Raw genomic sequence first — 20,023 nt, 5'->3', positions numbered from 1 at the left:
CTTTTCTTTTAAACACTTGTATCTTGTAAACCCAAAATCTCCTTATCAAAACATCAAAATCCAAATCCTAAATCCCCAAATATCGTAAAAATTCAAACCCTATGATGATATGGAGAAAAGGTTTATGATTTAGGATTTGGATTTTGATGTTATGATTGTGGATTTAGGGTTTACAAGTTATAAGCATTTAAAAGAAAAGAAAATAACGAATTTACCAAATTATCTTCGACTTAACGGAAAAAATAGACGGGGTTAAAAAAAAGTACTAAAAATGCAAGTTTTTTGAAACTGAGGTAGCCATTTGCACAAAATAAAGAATAGATACTAAAGTTGCGTAGTTGACCAAACCACAGGTACTAAAATGGCACTTAATTCTAACGGTATTTAAAAAGTTGGTTAAAACTCTCTTCGAGCGTTCAACTCTTGTGATTGTAAAAAAGATATATAGTTTAGAAGTAAAGTGTGTTAGTTAAATTCTAAGAAATACATAAAAAATTATTTTTAAATTATAATTATATTATTTAGGAAAAGAAATATCATTGGAGATGATTTTGTTGCCTTGCAGGCAGCTTTAGGAAAGTGTTTTAGAATTTTTCATGCGCTTAAATTATAATGATTATTTTATTTGACCTTTCTATTGTTTAAAGTTTGTATTCACACACGAGTGTTGGACTTGCAACGTATGAACCTTTTTGTGCCCACAATTTGGAGTTATTTTATCATCAATCAGGAAGAATCTATATACAATTAAAATAAATTTAAAAAAATTAGGGTATCGACATGATTTCGAATATTGATAGCAAATACTTAAAAGTTTGGTATTTATAAAAAAAAATCATAGCTTGACAATAATTGTTATAACAATAAACAAAACAAACTTATTTTAACAATAAGCAAAAACAAAACAAAGTTAAATGAATCATAAGACTCTCCTAGGATTTTTCAAAGCAAAGTTGTTCGTCAGTTCTTCTTAACTAATACTATCTAACAAATTTGCTTTTGCCTGCCTGATTGTGATTGATCGTTGATCGGAGATGTTTGTCGGGAAGATATTACGACGTTCTATTCACTACACAACCGGTTCTTTCTTTTTTGGAGTTCTTGTTATTGGGATAATGTATATGTATTGGGCTTAAAATTTGTTGGATTAGTTGTGTATTGATTGAATATTTTGGCTATGTATATTGGGTCGGATTAAGTGAAAGTGTGTACCAAATGATTGTTCATGGAAAAGATAGACGTCCTACTCGTGAAACCGTCGATCGAAGAAATGATGGGTCTGCCCCGACCCACGGGATTTTAAGATTGGTATAAAATCAATCGCGTTTTAGAAGTTACATCCCACATTTTAAAACTTGTAGGAGAAATAAAAAACCACTTGCGTTAACAAAGACAAAATATTGTTTCTTTCTTTCTTTGTTTTCTTTTTTTTTCTTTTTTTTTTTCATAATTAGGAATTCATTAGGAAAATGCTATATTAACATAAGAAAAACGGCATAGCCCGATGCAAGTGTCAAAAACTAATATAATCAAACACATATCCTTAAAAGAAAATATATGTTTTCATAACGAAACTGCTAAAATGAATTGAACCATTAATAGACAAGGTTTAAGAAAAAATAAATTTAAAACTTTTGGGTATCTGGTTTGGGTAAACAGGTATGTGGTGTCATATAATCGAGTCGGGTATCAACTGATCCCGTACTTTTCTTATACTCCTGAATTTATAAAAAAACTAATCATATACCCAGTCCCATACCTATCAAGTTTCGAGTATACCCGTCTCATATTTTTCGCATTTTGGATATAAAGTGGAATGCTTTGACATGCCATCTAAGAGGTTGTGTACGTGTTCGTATCTTATAACAAAACCGACTTGGCATATCTAGCCATGGCATATTCGATGCTACATGTCTTGGTTGCTCCATACACGCATTTAATACACCGATCCAAAATTCCCAGGCTATGAACGCTCTTAGAGGGATGTGAAATATTAAGTACAAAAATTTACCATTTAGCACATTATGTACCTCATATTAGGAGAGAACACTAGCTGATATACATACACCAATATATATCTATGTGGAAATGAATGTATACCAAGTTTCATGTTATCGTGTACTATCTCTTTCTTGAAATAATACAATCACAATTCTGCAAACACATGTAGCCTCATGGCTGATACATATTTATATATGTGGATCGAGATTAGTTTACTTTTTTTTACCCAACTGATTCCTAACTGGCCCGTTTTACATCAAGAGAAATCCTAGATTTGCGCTAAAAGGGCCACAAATTTGTTTAGCCGTCCCTAGACTAATGGGACTCTAGTGTGAGATTGTGAGAGGATGAGTAACAAAATGTTTTATAATAAGTTCTTAATACTTAAAATCTGGCGCTTAAGTCTTAACCTTTAGTATTTCGAACTCATTTCCAAAGATATATTTAATTAATGTCATTTTCCTTTAAATTATGTTTATCGTGTTAGCTCATTAGCTCGTCGAATCATTAATTAAAAAAAATATTGATTTATTAATTGTAGTTCTCCCATTCAATAAATTTTGAGGTTTACAAGACATAGCACAATAGCACTAGTGGTCTAGTGGTAGAATAGTACCCTGCGACGGTACAGACCCGGGTTCGATTCCCTGCTGGAGGCAGGCATAATGTTTTTTGTTATTTGAAATTGATACCGAATAATACACTGTTGTACCTTTTCGGTTTAACGAGATTTTTTTGTTGATCTGGGAAAAGGATTTACCGGGTTCTGGTGTGTTGGCTTTGAGATTTCATGTCATTTGCTCTACATGTACTACTATATCTAGAGCCTGAAATGTGCGAGAAATAACACATTCGACGTGGAGAGGATTTGATATTCTGTACCTTTAAGAGAAGGGTTTGGTTGCTTTTCTAAAAAAGAATAATGGCTTGTGATCTAGTGAAGTAATGGTTACTAACAAACATACTTCGTCAAAATGGGCAAACATGTGAATATATTTTATGTATCTTTAATTAGAAATTTGTTTAATAAATATTAGTATTTGCTTAGGTATGGTAACACATGCTCTTTCAAAGCCTGAAACAAGGTTACCACACTTAACTGAAATAGTACAATTGGTTTGAGACAAATATAATTTGATACGTGTTTAGGATAATATGAGTCGTACTGCTACCTACAAAGCATTGTTACTCGCACATGGCGATTTCTGTGTAGGAGCTTGTTGTTTTACTCCGCCACCAGAAGACAAGATCATGTGAAAAACATGGAATAGTATAGGTGATGTTTTCTCCATATAGTTTCTATTAAGAGGTAAGCTGGTAAGAGCGGAGTTGCACCCACTAACCGACTTAAAATCTTGTAATCGCGGGTAGAGATTTTCATTGTGAACGTTGTCGGTTATTATCTCCCCAATTCACCCTTTATAAGTAACCAATAATCAAACAGCCCGCCACGGGCGCCATCTAGGTATGTTCAAACATTATTACAATAGAGAAATTTCAGCATTGAAGCAATAAAGATTTAAAAGGCATAAACTTTAAGTCACATGCTTCAATATCGCAGATTTAACTACATAACACCACACTAACTTTCAACATAAAACTACATAAACAACACTAATTCAACTTAAAGATGCAACTTGTCACTTCTGCATAATAAGAACAATAGAAAAGGGTTCAGAAATTACCAGATTGCCCCTACCCGTCCCGTCCCGTCTTCTCTTCTTAGTAACCATTGTTGAGTTTGGAAACATAAACCCGAGATTTAAACAACCTATTCCCGATTCTAAACCCGGGTGTGATCATCAGCTCAACCTTATACCTTCCATTCTTCTCACCTAACACTCCTTCAACACTTTCCATATAATAATCAGAAAACTCGGTTCCACGATTCACGACAAACATTTCACTTTCAGGCTCGGAAGCTGCAATGCACTGAAGAAGCCAGACCCATCTTGCCATTTTGACAAATAATTGATAAAACGGCGTTATCGGATGCTTTCCGCTTAACACAAAGTTTCTTTGATCCAAATTTCCGAAAAAAGAAGCTTCTATTCTCGGATGAACGATTAACAAGTACTTGGTTCTGCAAAACGCAGCAAATTTACAGTTCGGATCTTCGATTAGTACATCGATAGGATCGTTAAACCTCAAAACATCGTCCACGTTGTGGGATTTTAAAGAAAACCCGTAAAACATTCGCCTTGAAATGTAAGCTTCGAACGCGTATTTCTTATGAGACCTAACCGAGTACACTACCGAATCTTGGATTGAACTTGCAGCTTCATCTAGATCCCATCCGGAAGCCTTCATTAACGCGATTAACGGTTTAGCAAAATCATGAATACCCTTTGAAAGTTCTTTAACAACATTGTCTACAGACGATAAGTTCATCCGCTTTATAGCTTCTCGTTCCTTACACTTAATTTCCTCCTTTAACATCTTGTTTTTCCCATCTAAATCTTGAAACTCTCGTTTCAAATAGCTTATTTCGGCGTCTTTCGTCTTCGCTTGAGCCTTTAATCTTTCTAATAATTTCTCCTGAACCTTGATTTCGGCACGTAGAATCGTCAAACAAGCGGACAGCGAGTTCGATTTCTGAAACTGACTCTCTTTAAACGCGCGTCTAACCTTACACAACTTATCAAGATTCGACAAAACAAGGTCGTCGGCAGTCTTGATCTTATCCGGGTCGTAAGGAATATGAGCTTCTTGAAGCTGAACATAAGCCAACTTTAGTTCAGACATTATGTCGAACACCTTCAAGACATCATCATGACCGGACCAATTACTGTTACTACACACCTCAATTAACTCAGGAATAGGTTTTTGAACACCGTCAACCGACTTGACGTCGGTGGAGAATTTATGGTGCTGTAAATGACTAGGGTTTTCGGAGGAGAACACCCCGATCGATCTAAACTTGCATACTTTCGCAAATTTGGAGGCGATTTCCGATATGTTAGATGCGGGTTTTGTAGGTTTAATTACACCACCTTCCATTACTAATAAAATGCCCAAATCTTATATTATTCCAAAAGAATCTAACAGCATTCAAATTTCCTGAATATTCATAAAGTGAGAATAATAATGCTTTTGAGTAGTTTACATTCAGCCTAATCACCAGGTGCATAAAAACCGAAAACCGAACCTAATCACACCGCACCCAGAAAAACCCGTATCCGAACTGATGAACACACACTGACCCGAAAAAAAAAAACCGTAAACCAAATCGATGCACACGCACACCGAACCGAAAAAAACTCATAAACCGAACCTAATGACACCGCACTGATAAAAACCCTAAACCGAACCGATGAACACAACTACTAATCACACCAAACCGAAAAAAACCCGTAAACCGAATCGATGCACACGCCAACTAATCGCACCGAACCGAAAAAAAACCCGTAAACCGAACCTAATGACACCGCACCGATAAAACCCTTAAACCGAACCGTATCCGAACCGATGAACACAACTACTAATCACACCAAACCTAAAAAAACCCGTAAACTAAACCGACGGACACGCCTACTAATCAAACCGAACCAAAAATAACCGTAAACCGAACCTAATGACACCGCACCGATAAAACCCCTAAACCGAACCGTACCCGAACCGATGAACACACCTACTAATCACACCAAGACGAAAAAACCCGGAAACCGAACCGATTGACACACCTACTAATTACACCGAACCGAAACAAAAACCCGCAAACCGAACCGATGAACACCCTACTAACCCAAAAAACCCGATCCGAACAACCCGAATGTCTGATATCCGAACCGATGAACACCCTTTACAAATTCTACTTAACAACCACAATTTCTAACCTCTAAAAAGCCCTAAATCCGTTAATTAAGGCGGGAAACAGGAATTAGCTAAAACAACATGAATGAAATTAAGTTACTAAGATGATCGGAAAGAGGATGTGAAGTGTAGATTAACAATGTACTTACTGGAAAGGGAGAAATGCGGCGATCTAAAGAACCCTAATCCAATAATAATAATATTATGTGGGAGTGAAAATGGACGTTGGGAGGTGTGTTTGTAGTGGTGGGAAGAAGTGTGAGTGCAGATCAGTACGGATGCAGAAGATGATACTGTAGATTTTGAATTTTTGTGTTTTGTTTTATTCTACTTTTAATTAATTAATTTCTCTAGGTTCCTTCTACATTTACCTTTTTTATAAGATTTTATATAAATCTAACAAAAAAAATGTAAATTTAGGGTGTGCATTTTTTACACGACCGAATATGATATGAAATTTTTGGATTGGTGTTCACGGTTTCTTATCGGTGTGAAAAGTGGGTTGTGTTTCGGATTGATGTATTTTTTTAAAATGGGATTTGTACATGTAAACATGTTTTTCTCATTTAGTTATACATGTTGACATTTTAACTGGTTTTGTTAATGATAGTCGGGTGATTTTACATGAAGTGACACGTCTAATTACGTGTTTTCAATTGTTTATTCATATGATATATGGTTAATTTGAGCTATTGTTGTGTTCAGGTCTTTGTGGGCTAGAAATGAGATGGAACGATGTTTGGATCGGGTTTAGAGGACCTAGAATGGAGATTGATGAAAGATGGGAAGCTGGAGTACCTAAGTGACTTGGTGCCTATAGCACCTATAAGTCTACTTGTAACCTTAAATATTTCTAGGCGGTGATTAATTCACCATAAAACTCTTTTTTTTGTAACCTAGTCTATTTCAATTTTGGGAGCCGACACTCGAGGCATGGGGTCAGGGTCCATTTCAGCTAGCTAAAGTACTACAAATTTCCTATTTGATCCCATTTTAGAGTTTTGAACTAATCGGGTTTTTGAAAGAAAACATGAGATTTTAGAGGCGATTTTGAGTATAAATCTTCATCCAGAAGCAGCCATGATGTAAAAGCAATGGTAAATCTTTTGTGAGCGTTCCAGGTGGAGGGTTTGTGTAGGAAATAATTGATTTGTGGTTTTTATCTATGTTAGGGTTTGAGTCTTTTCCTATGATTGATTGAACATCTGTTTATTTGGAATTTGTGTATGTTATAAATTATTTTCATTTCTAAATCATCAACATTTAGAATGAAGTTCTCGGTGTCATCGATTCGTTTACCATTGACTGTGATTGAATGTTATATATGTGTAATGGTTTTTGGTTAGATTATATTTAGTTGTGTCAAACAGTCAGATTAAGTTATGTTAATCAAATAACAGTGTCTTTTATTATTTATCAAGCATAATTAACAAACCATACCTGTGTAGTTTTCAACCTAATAAGAATTATAATTAGTTAGTTTAGTACATAACCTGAAATCTTAAGTTTGGTCACCATTTTTCTTATTAATTTCACAAGGTTTGTTTGCTAATTTTAAACCAATTTCACTTTCAACCCAACAATTCAAGTATACGTTTTCTGTTTAGTTTTAGACTTTTAGTATTAATTAATCTTAGCATTTTCATGTGTTTCCCCGTAGAAACAACATTTTACTTGCACTTGTTAGTAAAAGTACTAAGACACGAGTTTTAATTGGTATTTTTGATTGACCTATCAACATTGACCAGTTAACACGGGACCCATTAACAAGTTTATGACACGTATCCCAATTTTAACAACACACCGATCTAACTAATACACTTTAATTTGATTATTATCTACCCACCATCTTGACATGTTTAAATAGATAGGTTAAATGGATCGTACTTAGGTTAAACAATTTTAAGTGTTTCCATGTTACTGTTGATGTTTTTGACACGAATAAAATATGAGTTGTGTTCACGCTGAATAATTTAACTCGCGAACACGTAACATTTTAACGTGTTGAATAATACAAGGGACGAAGTATGTATGTGATTTAATTAGAGGGGTATGAATGCAAGAACGGTGAGAGTTGAATTACTCACTGCCAATGTCAGGCTTTGGATTCCCACGTGGCGTTTCCCATTGGCTCCATACCTGACTCACGTGCTACGGCGTCGTTTTGGTTGTTTTTTACAAATCGAAACAAACTTGGATAACTTTCTAATTTAACGGCTTACAAGTGCAACTTTTTTCATAAATTTGTGTTAATTTTTTATCATTTTACTAAAAAAACAACACATTAATTGGCTAGAATACTGGAAAAGAGTTTAGTTCAACTGATCGTATAATGTGTTGGATAGAAGATAACCGAATGGTTGTAAAAAAGAGGGATTTTGGATGAAGTTTTAGCAGAATTTCAAAAAAGAAGGTTTTTCGTACTCTTGTTACCAACTCCTGTATTTTTGTCTGTCATCTCATCTGAACGCGTTAATATCAAACGAATATACTTCTTATCAAACGAAAAACCAATATAAATGTTTGATCACTCGATGTTGATGAAAAAAATTATAGTTATCACTTGAGCTACCAACGTCACCGTTGCTCAAAAGCGAATGTCAAATACCATTATGGTAACCGCTAGGGATGACAGAGGGATCAGTTTGAACATGTATAAGTTGATAAATATGTAATCATCAGAAAAAGTGTTTGAAATATCTAAAAATAGATAAATTTGACGATAATATAGTCCCAGATAATAAATTATACTTCACAACATACCACATATAAATAATATCTTCAAATACATATAATAAAAAATGACTTTTTATATAATGAACCTGCTAAAATAAAACATTATTAGATATATCGTTAAGTTAAATGATCATATGCTTCTGGGTAATCTGATCCGACGTCACATATAATAGTTTAACACCCAACATGCCACAGGATATTCAAGTTGTTTTTTTTGTCATCACTAGTAACCACTCTCGATGCCTCTCGACACTTCCACCACCTACGATCGTAACATAGGTTTTCAAAGACCGTGTTGATCTTTCAAACATAAAAGATTATCAAATGTGCCAGGTAAACATCTGATTCTTAGTTTCAAACCGTAAAACCATCCAACCGTCAAAACCGCATAGTAAACCAGATAGCATACATTTCAAAACGAGCTCAACCGAACCCGATCCGTATTTTAAAAGTTTAGGAAAAAGATATAATAATAATAATCTAAAGCTATTAACCGCACAAATCCTCAATAGTTTGAGGCACCAAATGCTTCAATTCAACACCACCCCTTAAAACTCCCTTTAACACCATCACCAAAAAATCTGTTTCAAATCCATTCCATTGAATCCTCTCATTTCAATCAATTCCAACACAACCAACCACTCCAACCCGATCTCTGGTGTTGTCTCGACGCGATGCCAGAGGTCGGGAACATACCCCCGCCACCCGCACCCGCACCCGCCCACTCTCTTTTCGGCAAATACGAGCTCGGCAAACTCCTCGGGTGCGGCGCATTTGCCAAAGTATACCATGCCCGAGACCTCGCCACGGGCCAAAGCCTCGCGGTTAAAGTATTCAACAAACAAAAGATCACAAACAACACGAGCTTAATGACTAACATCGAACGCGAAATTGATATTATGCGTCGCCTTCGGCATCCGAATATTGTTAAACTATACGAAGTTTTAGCTACGAAAACAAAAATCTATTTTGTAATGGAGCTTGTGAAAGGTGGTGAGTTGTTCACAAAGGTGGCCAAGACGCGGTTAAGCGAAACGCAAAGCCGGAAGTATTTTCAACAACTGATATCCGCGATTGGGTATTGTCATTCACGCGGTGTTTATCACCGTGATTTGAAACCTGAGAACTTGTTAATTGACGAGAATGGTAATTTGAAAGTTTCGGATTTTGGTTTGAGTGCAGTTACAGGCCAGATCCACGATGATGGGATGTTGCACACGCTTTGTGGGACTCCAGCGTATGTGGCGCCAGAGATTCTCACAAAGCGTGGGTACAATGGGTCCACCGCGGACCTGTGGTCCTGCGGTGTAATACTGTTTGTATTAACCGCAGGATATTTACCATTCAATGATCCGAATCTTATGATGTTGTATAAAAAAATTTACCGCGGAGATTATCATTTTGCGAAGTGGATGTCCGCGGATTTGCGAAGGTTGTTGTCTCGTCTACTTGACACGAATCCGACCTCACGGATCACAATCGATGAGATCACTAGCCATCCGTGGTTTAAAAAAGGAAATAAAGGAACGAAGTTTTACGATTGCGAGGACGAGGAGTTTCTCGTGAAACCGGAACCGAACGGTGAAACGATGCCGTTGAATGCGTTTGATATTATATCGTTTTCGCCCGGTTTAAACCTCTCGCCGTTTTTCGATAACGTGTGTAACACGCCAAGTCCAGGAGAGAAAGTCATGGTTGCCGGTAGGGGTGTTCTTCATGTTTTATTTTCGAGTTTTGTAATTTTGATGTCAGGTTGTTCCGTTTTTTACTAGGAAAAGTGACCTAATAATCGATCAATTTAAAGTTCTGTTTAGATGTTAATTGGAAAAAACAAAATGTTTTTTTTTCACAAATTATTATCAAAACTCATCATGCTACTTTAAAATATTAAGTTAAATGCAAACATCATTTTACAAAATATGATGTAATAATGTTTTAAAGTACCAAAACAAATTATATTTCGAAAACTTATATTGTAAATACCAAAGTCTTTATTCAAAAACAAAAGGATCTATGGACCCTTTTTTGCGTCAGGTTTCTCAGGTTAGGTTGTTTAGGTATTTTATCGCCAACTATTTAAAGTTTGAAATTTGAATTAGGTCATGTTTCGGTTTAAAATGACAGCCTTTATTACAGGTCCTCCAGAGGATGTTATTGAGAAGATCCACGAGAGTGTGAAGGAGGACGACGTGAGGATAAAAAGGCGAAAGGATTACGGAATGGAGTTGGTGTGGCACAACGGTAAATTTGTGATCGGATTGGAGGTATTCAGGTTAACGGAGCGAGTGGTGGTGGTGGAAGTACAAAGTAGAGGTGGGGGTTCAGAGTTGTACGATGAGTTTTGGAAGAACAGAATTAAGCCAGAGCTGCTCGACCGAAGATGAGAAGCTTAGGTAGTTGACAATTTTATTTGTCAATTAATATAACCTTTTGTAAATTTGTGTAAAAAAATAAACCATCAAAGAAATTGACAAAAGAGATACTGGTACCCAAAATGTGATTTATAGCAATGGATGTTTAAAAACCGTAGAAATCGTTCTTACCGTCTAAGCCGATAACAATCTTTTGTTAACAGTTTCATACTTATACAGTCTTCATACATGGATACGCCATACAAAATACACAAAACAACTCATTCACACGACTTAAAACGAAAGTAACCCATATATAAACCACTAGTTACGTGGTGCGTCAGTAAGAGCTCTTGACTTGAAATAAGAAACTTTCAAGTGTTGTGCTTTTGGTCTTCCTTCGGACACATCATATCAACTAGGGGACTATTTGGTTCATTTAAATATGAATAAACTTCTGTCTCATTCAATAACATGTCTAAGTCTGAATGATTCAGACATAATTTTAACTATTCAGATGTTTTTCTGTCCGGAATCAAACAGTCTGAAGTTTGAATGAATCAGATGTTTCCATCTGAATGATTCCATTCAGATGTAAACAAATAGCCCGTAGATCAGTTTGAATGAAAACTTGTTTTCTGTCACTTCTAAAGTAATTCTAATTCCTTTAGTCGCAACCAAATTCAATTGAATTGCTATTTACTTAAATTAACTAATTTTAAACTATTTATATACGTATGTATTTTTTTATATAAATTCCTATTTTAGATATACTCTTCTAACCTCTTTTGTTAAATGCATCTTTCATTTATTGAAATCAATTTAGCAGAGTATAGTTTATCACATTTGTTCTCTAGTCTGTTATATTTTTCTATATAAAAATGGAAACATTTTATGATTTTACAGTTTCTAGCACATATAAATTAAATTGTTTACTTTTATTTAGGACAACATACACACACTCTTTTAAGTCTACTTTTAAGTTATACTTTCTTACAACCACAAGACAACGTTCATCAATTAAAAAAACAAAGTCTTATATAACATTTTGATAAACCAAAGGTCCTTTTAGTAATTCTAGTTGTTATAAACTAAAGTTTAAACATTACACATATTAAATGTTTCTACGATAAACGAGCAACCTTAAAATGGTGAGGTAAGGAAGAGCTTAAGAGTGAGGTAGGGTAGGCCTACCAAACAATATATAAGGTTGTAACACTAAACCGTTCACCATAAACTTGTTTATGTACTCTTATTTATAAAACTAACAAAATTTCAACAAAATATATGTATTTATTTAGTTAAATGAACGTATAAAAGGTTCATTTTAGTAAAATGTTTATTCGTTTAATAAGATCTTTATATTAAGTTGTTTTCACGGCTTATTAGTGATTAGTGTAAAACTAGCCAAATTTTTGTAAGACTTATTTGACCTTCACAACTTAGTTCAAACATATTATTCATGGAATTATGATTATTTGTATGCTGATGCATTTGGAAGGCTCAGAATGACTGAATTAACTCCAAGCCTCTAATTCTCAAATAAATAGGTTAATATGAGATAATTAATGAAAAATATCAAAGTTTTTTTTTTTTTTTGTGGGTGTGTGTGTGTGGGGGGGGGGGGGGGGGGGGGTTGGGTGGTTATTGTTTCCAAATGAATTAAAAAAGAAGTCAGTTTCTTAGGTAGATTAGTGCAATTCTTTTATGTACTTATGTTGCTCCTGCCAGTGGTGTTGTAAAAATCGCTAGTCGCTAGTCGGATGTTAGGGTGGGGACTAGCGATTAATCGGATCGGACTTTAATGTATAATTTTCAATTTTATATACACAGACACACATATTTATATGCGATTTTCGGTCTTATACATAAACACATTTTGGGCGGAAATTTGCTTGAATCTCGCCGGAAAGTGTTGGTTTTTAATCGAATCTTGCCGGGGACAGTTAATTTTGGTCGGAATTTCGTCGGGAACCTCTCATTTTTTATTGGAATCTCACCGGAAACTGTCGGTTTTTGGACGGAGTTGACCATTGACCGATTAATTGGCCGATTAGCCCAAAATTAAATCAGTGAAGTGAGGACTAGCGATTAATCGGCACCTAGTCTATCAGTGAGTCGGTGGTAAAGTGGTTAGAAAGATACTTGGTATTTAGGGGGTGTTTGGGAATTTTTATTTTGCCTCATTGTAACTTTTCATCAAGTTAATAAGTTACAAAAATATAACTTATGAAATTTTTCCTCTCACAATATAAGCAATCTCAAACATCTTATTATTTTTCAAAAAGTTTATAAGTTATAAGTTGGTAAAAATAAGTAATCCCAAACAAGCTTATATTTTTGTGCTTATGTTTATATCTTTTTAAAGCTTGTAGCTTATTTTATATCATTTGATAAGCTTTTTTTAATTGCTTGGATTAGCTTATATTCTACAATTTGATTATACATCTTAATAAGTTGTTAAATCCATCATTTTTAATTTGTTATAGCAATAAGTTACTTCAATATTATTAATCCATCACCATTTGAAGGCAAATGAGTAATTTACCCCCTTAAACAAATAAGTTTCTTCTAATAAGCTAAAAAACCATCTTCAAATAAGCTTCTACAAATTAGCTTATATAAGCTTATAAGCATAAACTAAAATATAAGCTAAAAAAGCTAAACCAAACACCCCCTTAATTTAACTCAAGTTCGATTTTTGCCCTCATTTTATCGGAATCTCGCTGGAAACTGACGTTTACCACTCCCATTATCACCACCTTCTTATACTCACACTACCATTCTCATAACCACACACCATCAATTTCAAAACCCTCATCATACGACCCCATGATCAAATCATCTTTAAAATCCAACAATCTACAAGCTTTCTTCAATCACTACAATGCCATGATGTGTAACCGTAACCGTGGTTCCAATAGTTCAAACACACCCAACGCCGGCTTATTCGCTTCAATTTTCAAATTTGGCGCGAAAATCGGTGATTTGAAATTTGGGAAATTGTTTCATTGTGTTGTAATCAAGCTAGGGTTTGATGCTGACGTGGTTTTGCAAACTGGGTTGCTTGATTGTTACGCAAAGGTTGGGGATTTGAGCTGTGCACGGAAGTTGTTCGATGAAATGCCGCAGAGAGACGCGGTTGCGAGTAACGTTATGATTTCGGTGCTCGGGAAGCATGGGTTTGTGGAGGATGCTAGGGTTTTGTTTGATGGGATGTTGGTGAAGGATTCGTATACATGGAACTCGATGGTGTCTTGTTATTTTAAGGTTGACGATATCGAGTCTGCAAGACTCGTGTTTGATAGGAATCCGGTTAAAAATGAGGTTTCTTGGAATGTGTTGATTGACGGGTATAGTAAATCGGGTTATTTTAGTAAGCCTGATAATTTAGGAGATATTGTAAATCTTTATAATGAAATGTTGCTTAGTGACATGAGTCCGAGTCAAACTGTAATATCTTTAATAATCCAGTTTTGTGCGAGTTTTGGCTTCGTGAAGTTAGGAAGATCACTTCATTGCCAGATATTGAAGTTGAATTTAAAATATGATGTGGTTTTGCAAACAGGGTTACTTGACTTTTACGCAAAGATCAACCATTTAATATCCGCACAGAAGGTGTTCGATGAAATGCCCCAGAGAGACGTGGTGGCCAATAATGCTATGATTTCAGCATTTAGTAAACACGGGCTCGTAGAGCCTGCACAAAGTCTGTTCAACAGTATGCAGGAAAAGAATTCGGTTACTTATAATTCAATGATCACTTGCTATTCCAAGATAGGTGACGTCCGTTCAGCCCGGTTCATCTTTGATTCCAATCCGGTTAAAGATGTTGTCTCGTGGAATGCAATGATAGACGGTTACTGTAAAGCCGGTGATCTTGATCACGCTGAAGATTTGTTTAATCAAATCGGCGTGTTAAAAAATCCCGTCACGTGGAACACTATGATTACTGGATTTGTACAGTGCAAAGAGTTTCGAAGAGCGTTGAAGTTATTTGACAGCATGCAAGCGGAGAAAGTGAAACCGACTGAAGTAACCATGGTTGGTTTATTATCAGCTTGTGCTCATCTCGGAGCCCTGGATATGGGCGAATGGATTCATGAATACATAAACAAGAATAAACTTAAAGTTAAAACCGATGTGGTGTTAGGAAACGCGCTGATTGACATGTATTGTAAATGTGGAAGCATAACACAAGCTCTAGAAGTTTTTCTTAGCCTTCATGTGAAAAACATTTACTGTTGGAATTCGATTATTATAGGGTTAGCAATGCATGGTTATGGTAATGAAGCAATTGATTATTTTAATAAAATGATTCAAGAAGGTTTAAATCCTGATGGGGTTACTTTTATTGGTGTTTTATGCGCGTGCAGCCACTCGGGATTGGTTTCCGAGGGTAAAATGTACTTTTCCAAAATGGAAACTGTATACGGCATTGAACGAGGGATCGAACACTACGGGTGTATGGTTGACCTTTTGGGTCGGTCGGGTCAACTTAAAGAGGCACTAGAACTAATAACTGAAATGCCGATAAAACCAAACGCGGTCGTGTGGGGAAGTTTGCTTCGGTCGTGTCATATACATAAAGATACTAAACTTGGAGAACAAGTTACTCAACGGTTATTAGAACTGGACCCGCGTGACGGTGGGAATTACGTGTTTTTGTCGAATTTAAACGCGTCATTGAGTCGGTGGAAGGACATAGACAGGTGTCGAAAGTTAATGGTAGAAAGTGGGGTCCACAAGGAGCCCGGTTGTAGTTCGATTGAGGTGGACAATGTAGTACATGAGTTTGTGGCGGGAGATAGTTCACATCCTCAGTTTTCACAAATAAACGCGTATTTGGTTGAAATTGGAAAGAGGTTAAAAGACGAAGGGTATGAGGCGGATACGGGTTCGGTGTTTCATGATATAGATGATGAGGAGAAAGAGGGTGCGGTTAGTTATCATAGTGAGAGGATCGCGGTTGCTTTTGGGCTCATGAGTACTGAGGCTGGGAAAGTGATCCGAGTGGTTAAGAATTTAAGAACGTGTAATGATTGTCATATGGTTATGAAGCTTATATCGAAGGTGTATAAGAGGGAGATTGTTATGAGGGATTGTAATCGGTTTCATCATTTTAGCAATGGGGTTTGTTCATGTAAGGATTATTGGTGATTGATATATGTATAGCATTTTAGTAGCCTTTAGGATTTTAGGTATACTTTTCATTTTATTATAATGTATGACTCATAGCTCATATTAAATTTTTCATAATATCATGCTCAATGAGGGTTGCTCACTTGACAAGAAATCCATTATGATGTTGGTCATTTTCATAACTTTGATTATTTATATACTTTGAACATCTGTTTGTTGTTTGGAAATAAATTGACAGTATCTGCAGGATTTACATGATACAAACAGGGCAAGATAATGAGAATTGCTAACATTCTGAATTTTATTTTCCATTTGGTATTTGTCTGAGTTTTATTTTTCTGTATTAGGCTATTTTCACTCTTCATTCATTCTGTTGCTAACAAATGCGAGTTTATTGAGCTGATGTAGCAATTCGATCCACATTAACCGCTTTTTAAACAAATGAGTGGTACTGTGGATGCTACCGATTAAGCTAATGGTATTCTTGAAAATTGTATGAGGGCAGTTGTAAGTTGTAACATATATTCTGTGTGAAAACAGGTACACATCATAATATAAAACTTCCTGTTTTTGAAACATGAGGATGTTATAACAACATTAATAAAAACGCCTACTTAATCCATTAATTCTGTAAACAGAGTGAAAATGAAATTAAAGACATGAACCAATCCAAACAGAACGTTTGAACATGTTTTTTGCGACATGTATTCTTTTATCTATTGTACCCTCTTTCTTTATCAGAGCCCGCAAAATAGTAAAATTCCAAAAGCAAGCAACCATCAAGACACAATTTTAGCTCCAGTTTATTTGTCAAATTCCCAAAGAACACCATTTCCATCCTCTGCAACGTGTAAAGATTTATAAACATTAAAAGGAAAATTGGTTTTAAATAATCTCAACTATGCCTTATTGGTAAATAAGGGTCCCAACTTAACACTTGCCTGGTGGCGGTTCCAACTAAAGATGTATTTGTTTACAACAATCCACGACTAACGGATGGTTAACTCCGTTAGTTTGATGCTTACGTGGCATGCCTAGTGGTCAAAAAAACATTTACGTGGCAGCTTATGTGGCAATAATCTTATATCTTTAGAAAAAACAAAAAAACAAACAAACAAATAAACCAGATCTTCAATTAACCCTCACCCAGCTTCATTGAACATAACTTAAAGCAACCAGCCACCATCACTCTGCTCACGATGGCCACCGCCGCCGCCACCCTGATCGCTAACGGGCCACCACCACCACCACACTGCAACACCCACGTCGTCCATTATCTTTAACTATCATCTGATATCCCGTCATAAATCACCATCTCAAGACCATAGAAACAAGCAAGCAGAGCATCAAATGTAGGCGGTTTCAGGCGAGGATGTGATTAGGGCAAAACTCTGGCAAGGTTTAGAACGGATCTGGGTTTTAGATCGGAAAAATGATTTTGGGGTTTTTGTGAGTTGTATGTCCCCGGAGTAAGGGATTGAGGTTCTGACGAGCTCAGAAGTGGTGGATGATGTTCCGTTGAGAATCTACAGAAGACACTAATCAACGAGGAAGATGATGTTGGAAATCCGCCGGCAAGAACAAACCCCCAAATCTTGAACTTTGAATTTGATAAACAAGACAATGGTGCTAATCTGATGTGTGAAGAAGAAAGGATATGGTGGTGGTGGTGAGTGGCGGCAGAAAAGAGGTAGAAGAAGGTGTTGCCGGTGGTTGCCGGTTGGTGTTGGGTATGGCTGTAGGGGTAGGGGATGAGGAAGAAGGTTGGTTTTCCACATAAGCTGCCACTTAAATCTTTTTTTGACCACTAAGCATGCCACGTAAGCATGAAACTAACGGAGTTAACCATGTGTTAGTCACGGACCGTTGTTTACAAATAGATCTTTAGTTGGAACCGCCACCAGACAAATGTTAAGTTGGGACTGTTATTTACTAATAGGGCATAGTTGGGATTATTTAAAACCAATTTTCCATATTAAAAACCAAAACATAAAAACTGTTATAAACAAGCCAACCATTTTCTCAGGTTTTTTTTAGTCAGGAAAACAAACGAAGTGTGCAAAATGGGCATAGCAAGCTATATAAAGAAGTTTCTACAAACGAGGGCACAGATTTAAGCCTAAAGTTGGCAAATCACTTGCACAAAAGCATAATCTACGGGAAATTATGATACTTTATGTTTAAACTTCTAAAATCGTCTAGGTATTCTTATTTTATTCTTTGAAAAACAAAAGATGCGAGAAAAGTAATACGATAAGAATGTAAGCAGGTGTAACATGCTCTTTTATCTCAAATATATAACTTGTGCACATACTGTAAATTAGAGAAGTCTTATTGTTGTTTCGATAATGATTCATCATAGGGCACTCTTAATATGTTATCTATATTCACATCAATTCATATCTTCATCAAACATCTACAAAGACCAAATTCTATTTCACAAACAAAATTGAGATTTAAACAGTTGAAAGAATTGAAAGTAAGTTAATTACCTTGTACTTTCTTGTTAATCCAGATTTCAGTCAACATCCCGGCTCCAATTCCACCAACAATACATGAACCATAAATCGCAATGTTAGCAAGCATAGACCTACGAGGAAGAAAATAGTAGTCGGGAATGTGCCTCATCTTCTTTGGAATCCGCTTTTTGACAACAGGTCCAGCATCGGGCTCACTTTTTGCTGAGTCACCGATTGTTTTCCAGTCCAATGAGTCCTTTGGTCCTTCAGTCCCCATAGCAGCTCAATAGTGGCTGGATCATATTATCAAGTAACAAGTTATCAACCATGTAAGCACAGTCTGACAGTCAGCAACACATTGAATAAAAAGGGGTAGATAATATAAACATAATAACATAATCACTTAAGCAAACCGCTCAAGAATCAAGATAGAATAAGGCCCTTTCAATGATTCAAGATCTCAACTATACGTTAACAGATTATCGTGTGCACACCGCCACACCGTGTTAGCATATTATAAAGACTCTTTATTTCTCTCTCTATCTAGAGGTGTGCATGAAACCAAAAAAAACGAAACAAAAACCGACAGTTCGGTTTTATGTTTTAGTAAAAAGTAAAAACCGAACCGAGTTTACAGATTTTTATATTTTATTTTAAATAATTTATAAAAATTTAATAGATATGTAACTCGAATATTTTAGCCCAAATGTATAATAATTAATTAGTTATTAATAACATTATTTTTGCCAATTTTTTTTCTAAAAAAATTTTCAAACAGAAATGACAAAACCGATAAACCGAGAAAACCAAAACTAAACGGTTTTCAAAAGCTCAGAAACCAAAGTTTCGGTTTGTGTTTCTGTTTCTGTTTCAGCCTAAAACCAACCCAAACCGAACGGTGCACACCCCTATTTCTATCAGATTTCAACTACCTACTCACTGGGGCAGTGGGGCATTATATCAAACACTTGGTGTGCATTCCATTACTTGTGGAGTATTTACATTTTTTTCAAATATAATTTAATATAAATAAAACTGAGATTAACTGTTTGATGAAAACCTACATTTGTTTATGATTAACGCAGTTTAAGCAACACGATTCAGAAGTCGATTGTTGAAATAATTAACACTCGTTCAAAGTAATCAGTAAAAACAGAAATAAATAATATATACGAGTTAATAATAATAATAATAATAATATCAATACCAGCGTCAAGGATGAGGAAGTAAGCAGAGATTGAGAAGAAGGTCTAACCAGCCTGAGAAGGTTGTTCACAGTTTGTGACTTTTAATATATTTGCAAATCGATCCTTCGGGTTTTGATAATTTTAGTCTCATACATGATTACATATAGTGTGTTTTATATCATGTCTCATATCTGACTCGTACTTATTATCATTGTTGTATTAATCGTTATTCGATAGTCGAGCGGTGGGGTGAGGACTAGCAATTAATCGATAATTTCATACACACGTTTTTATATGTAATTTTCCGTTTTATGTATACATAAGCAGATTTTGG

The 20,023-nt window shown here is 35.6% G+C and overlaps 2 protein-coding genes, 1 long non-coding RNA gene and 1 pseudogene across 3 annotated transcripts; 2 read left to right on the top strand and 2 right to left on the bottom strand.

Moving 5' to 3' along the window:
* Positions 1-3,723: 3,723 nt before the first annotated feature.
* On the bottom strand, positions 3,724-5,001 carry LOC143568850 (protein GRAVITROPIC IN THE LIGHT 1-like). The gene has a single exon (XM_077054902.1). The coding sequence runs from the start codon at positions 4,999-5,001 to the stop codon at positions 3,724-3,726; it is 1,278 nt and encodes a 425-aa protein (XP_076911017.1).
* A 4,208-nt stretch (positions 5,002-9,209) lies between these two features.
* Positions 9,210-11,003, top strand: LOC143568833 (CBL-interacting serine/threonine-protein kinase 11-like). Its single transcript, XM_077054884.1, has 2 exons — positions 9,210-10,251; positions 10,687-11,003. The coding sequence occupies exons 1-2, from the start codon at positions 9,225-9,227 to the stop codon at positions 10,932-10,934; spliced, it is 1,275 nt and encodes a 424-aa protein (XP_076910999.1). The 5' UTR covers positions 9,210-9,224; the 3' UTR covers positions 10,935-11,003.
* Positions 11,004-13,707: 2,704 nt separating this feature from the next.
* LOC143568832 (pentatricopeptide repeat-containing protein ELI1, chloroplastic pseudogene) lies at positions 13,708-16,102 on the top strand (annotated as a pseudogene).
* A 517-nt stretch (positions 16,103-16,619) lies between these two features.
* Positions 16,620-19,822, bottom strand: LOC143568834 (uncharacterized). Its single transcript, XR_013141634.1, has 3 exons — positions 19,710-19,822; positions 18,536-18,795; positions 16,620-16,884 (listed from the first exon to the last, which is right to left on the bottom strand). It is a non-coding gene; the product is annotated as an uncharacterized LOC143568834 (long non-coding RNA).
* Between the last annotated feature and the right edge of the window lie 201 nt (positions 19,823-20,023).

This window comes from Bidens hawaiensis, unplaced genomic scaffold, assembly GCF_021521415.1.
Source record: "Bidens hawaiensis isolate Kalapana, Puna unplaced genomic scaffold, B.hawaiensis_p1.1 tig00024236_1, whole genome shotgun sequence".
NCBI lineage: Eukaryota > Viridiplantae > Streptophyta > Magnoliopsida > Asterales > Asteraceae > Bidens > Bidens hawaiensis.
The sequence above is the reverse complement of the archived record's forward strand: the minus strand, read 5'-3'. Positions and strand labels throughout refer to the sequence as shown.

Coding starts and splice junctions, on each gene's coding strand:
- LOC143568850 (XM_077054902.1), bottom strand. CDS start 5,001: ATGGAAGGTGGTGTAATTAAACCTACAAAACCCGCATCTAACATATCG.
- LOC143568833 (XM_077054884.1), top strand. CDS start 9,225: ATGCCAGAGGTCGGGAACATACCCCCGCCACCCGCACCCGCACCCGCC. Junction 10,252..10,686: donor AGAGAAAGTCATGGTTGCCG/GTAGGGGTGTTC, acceptor CCTTTATTACAG/GTCCTCCAGAGGATGTTATT.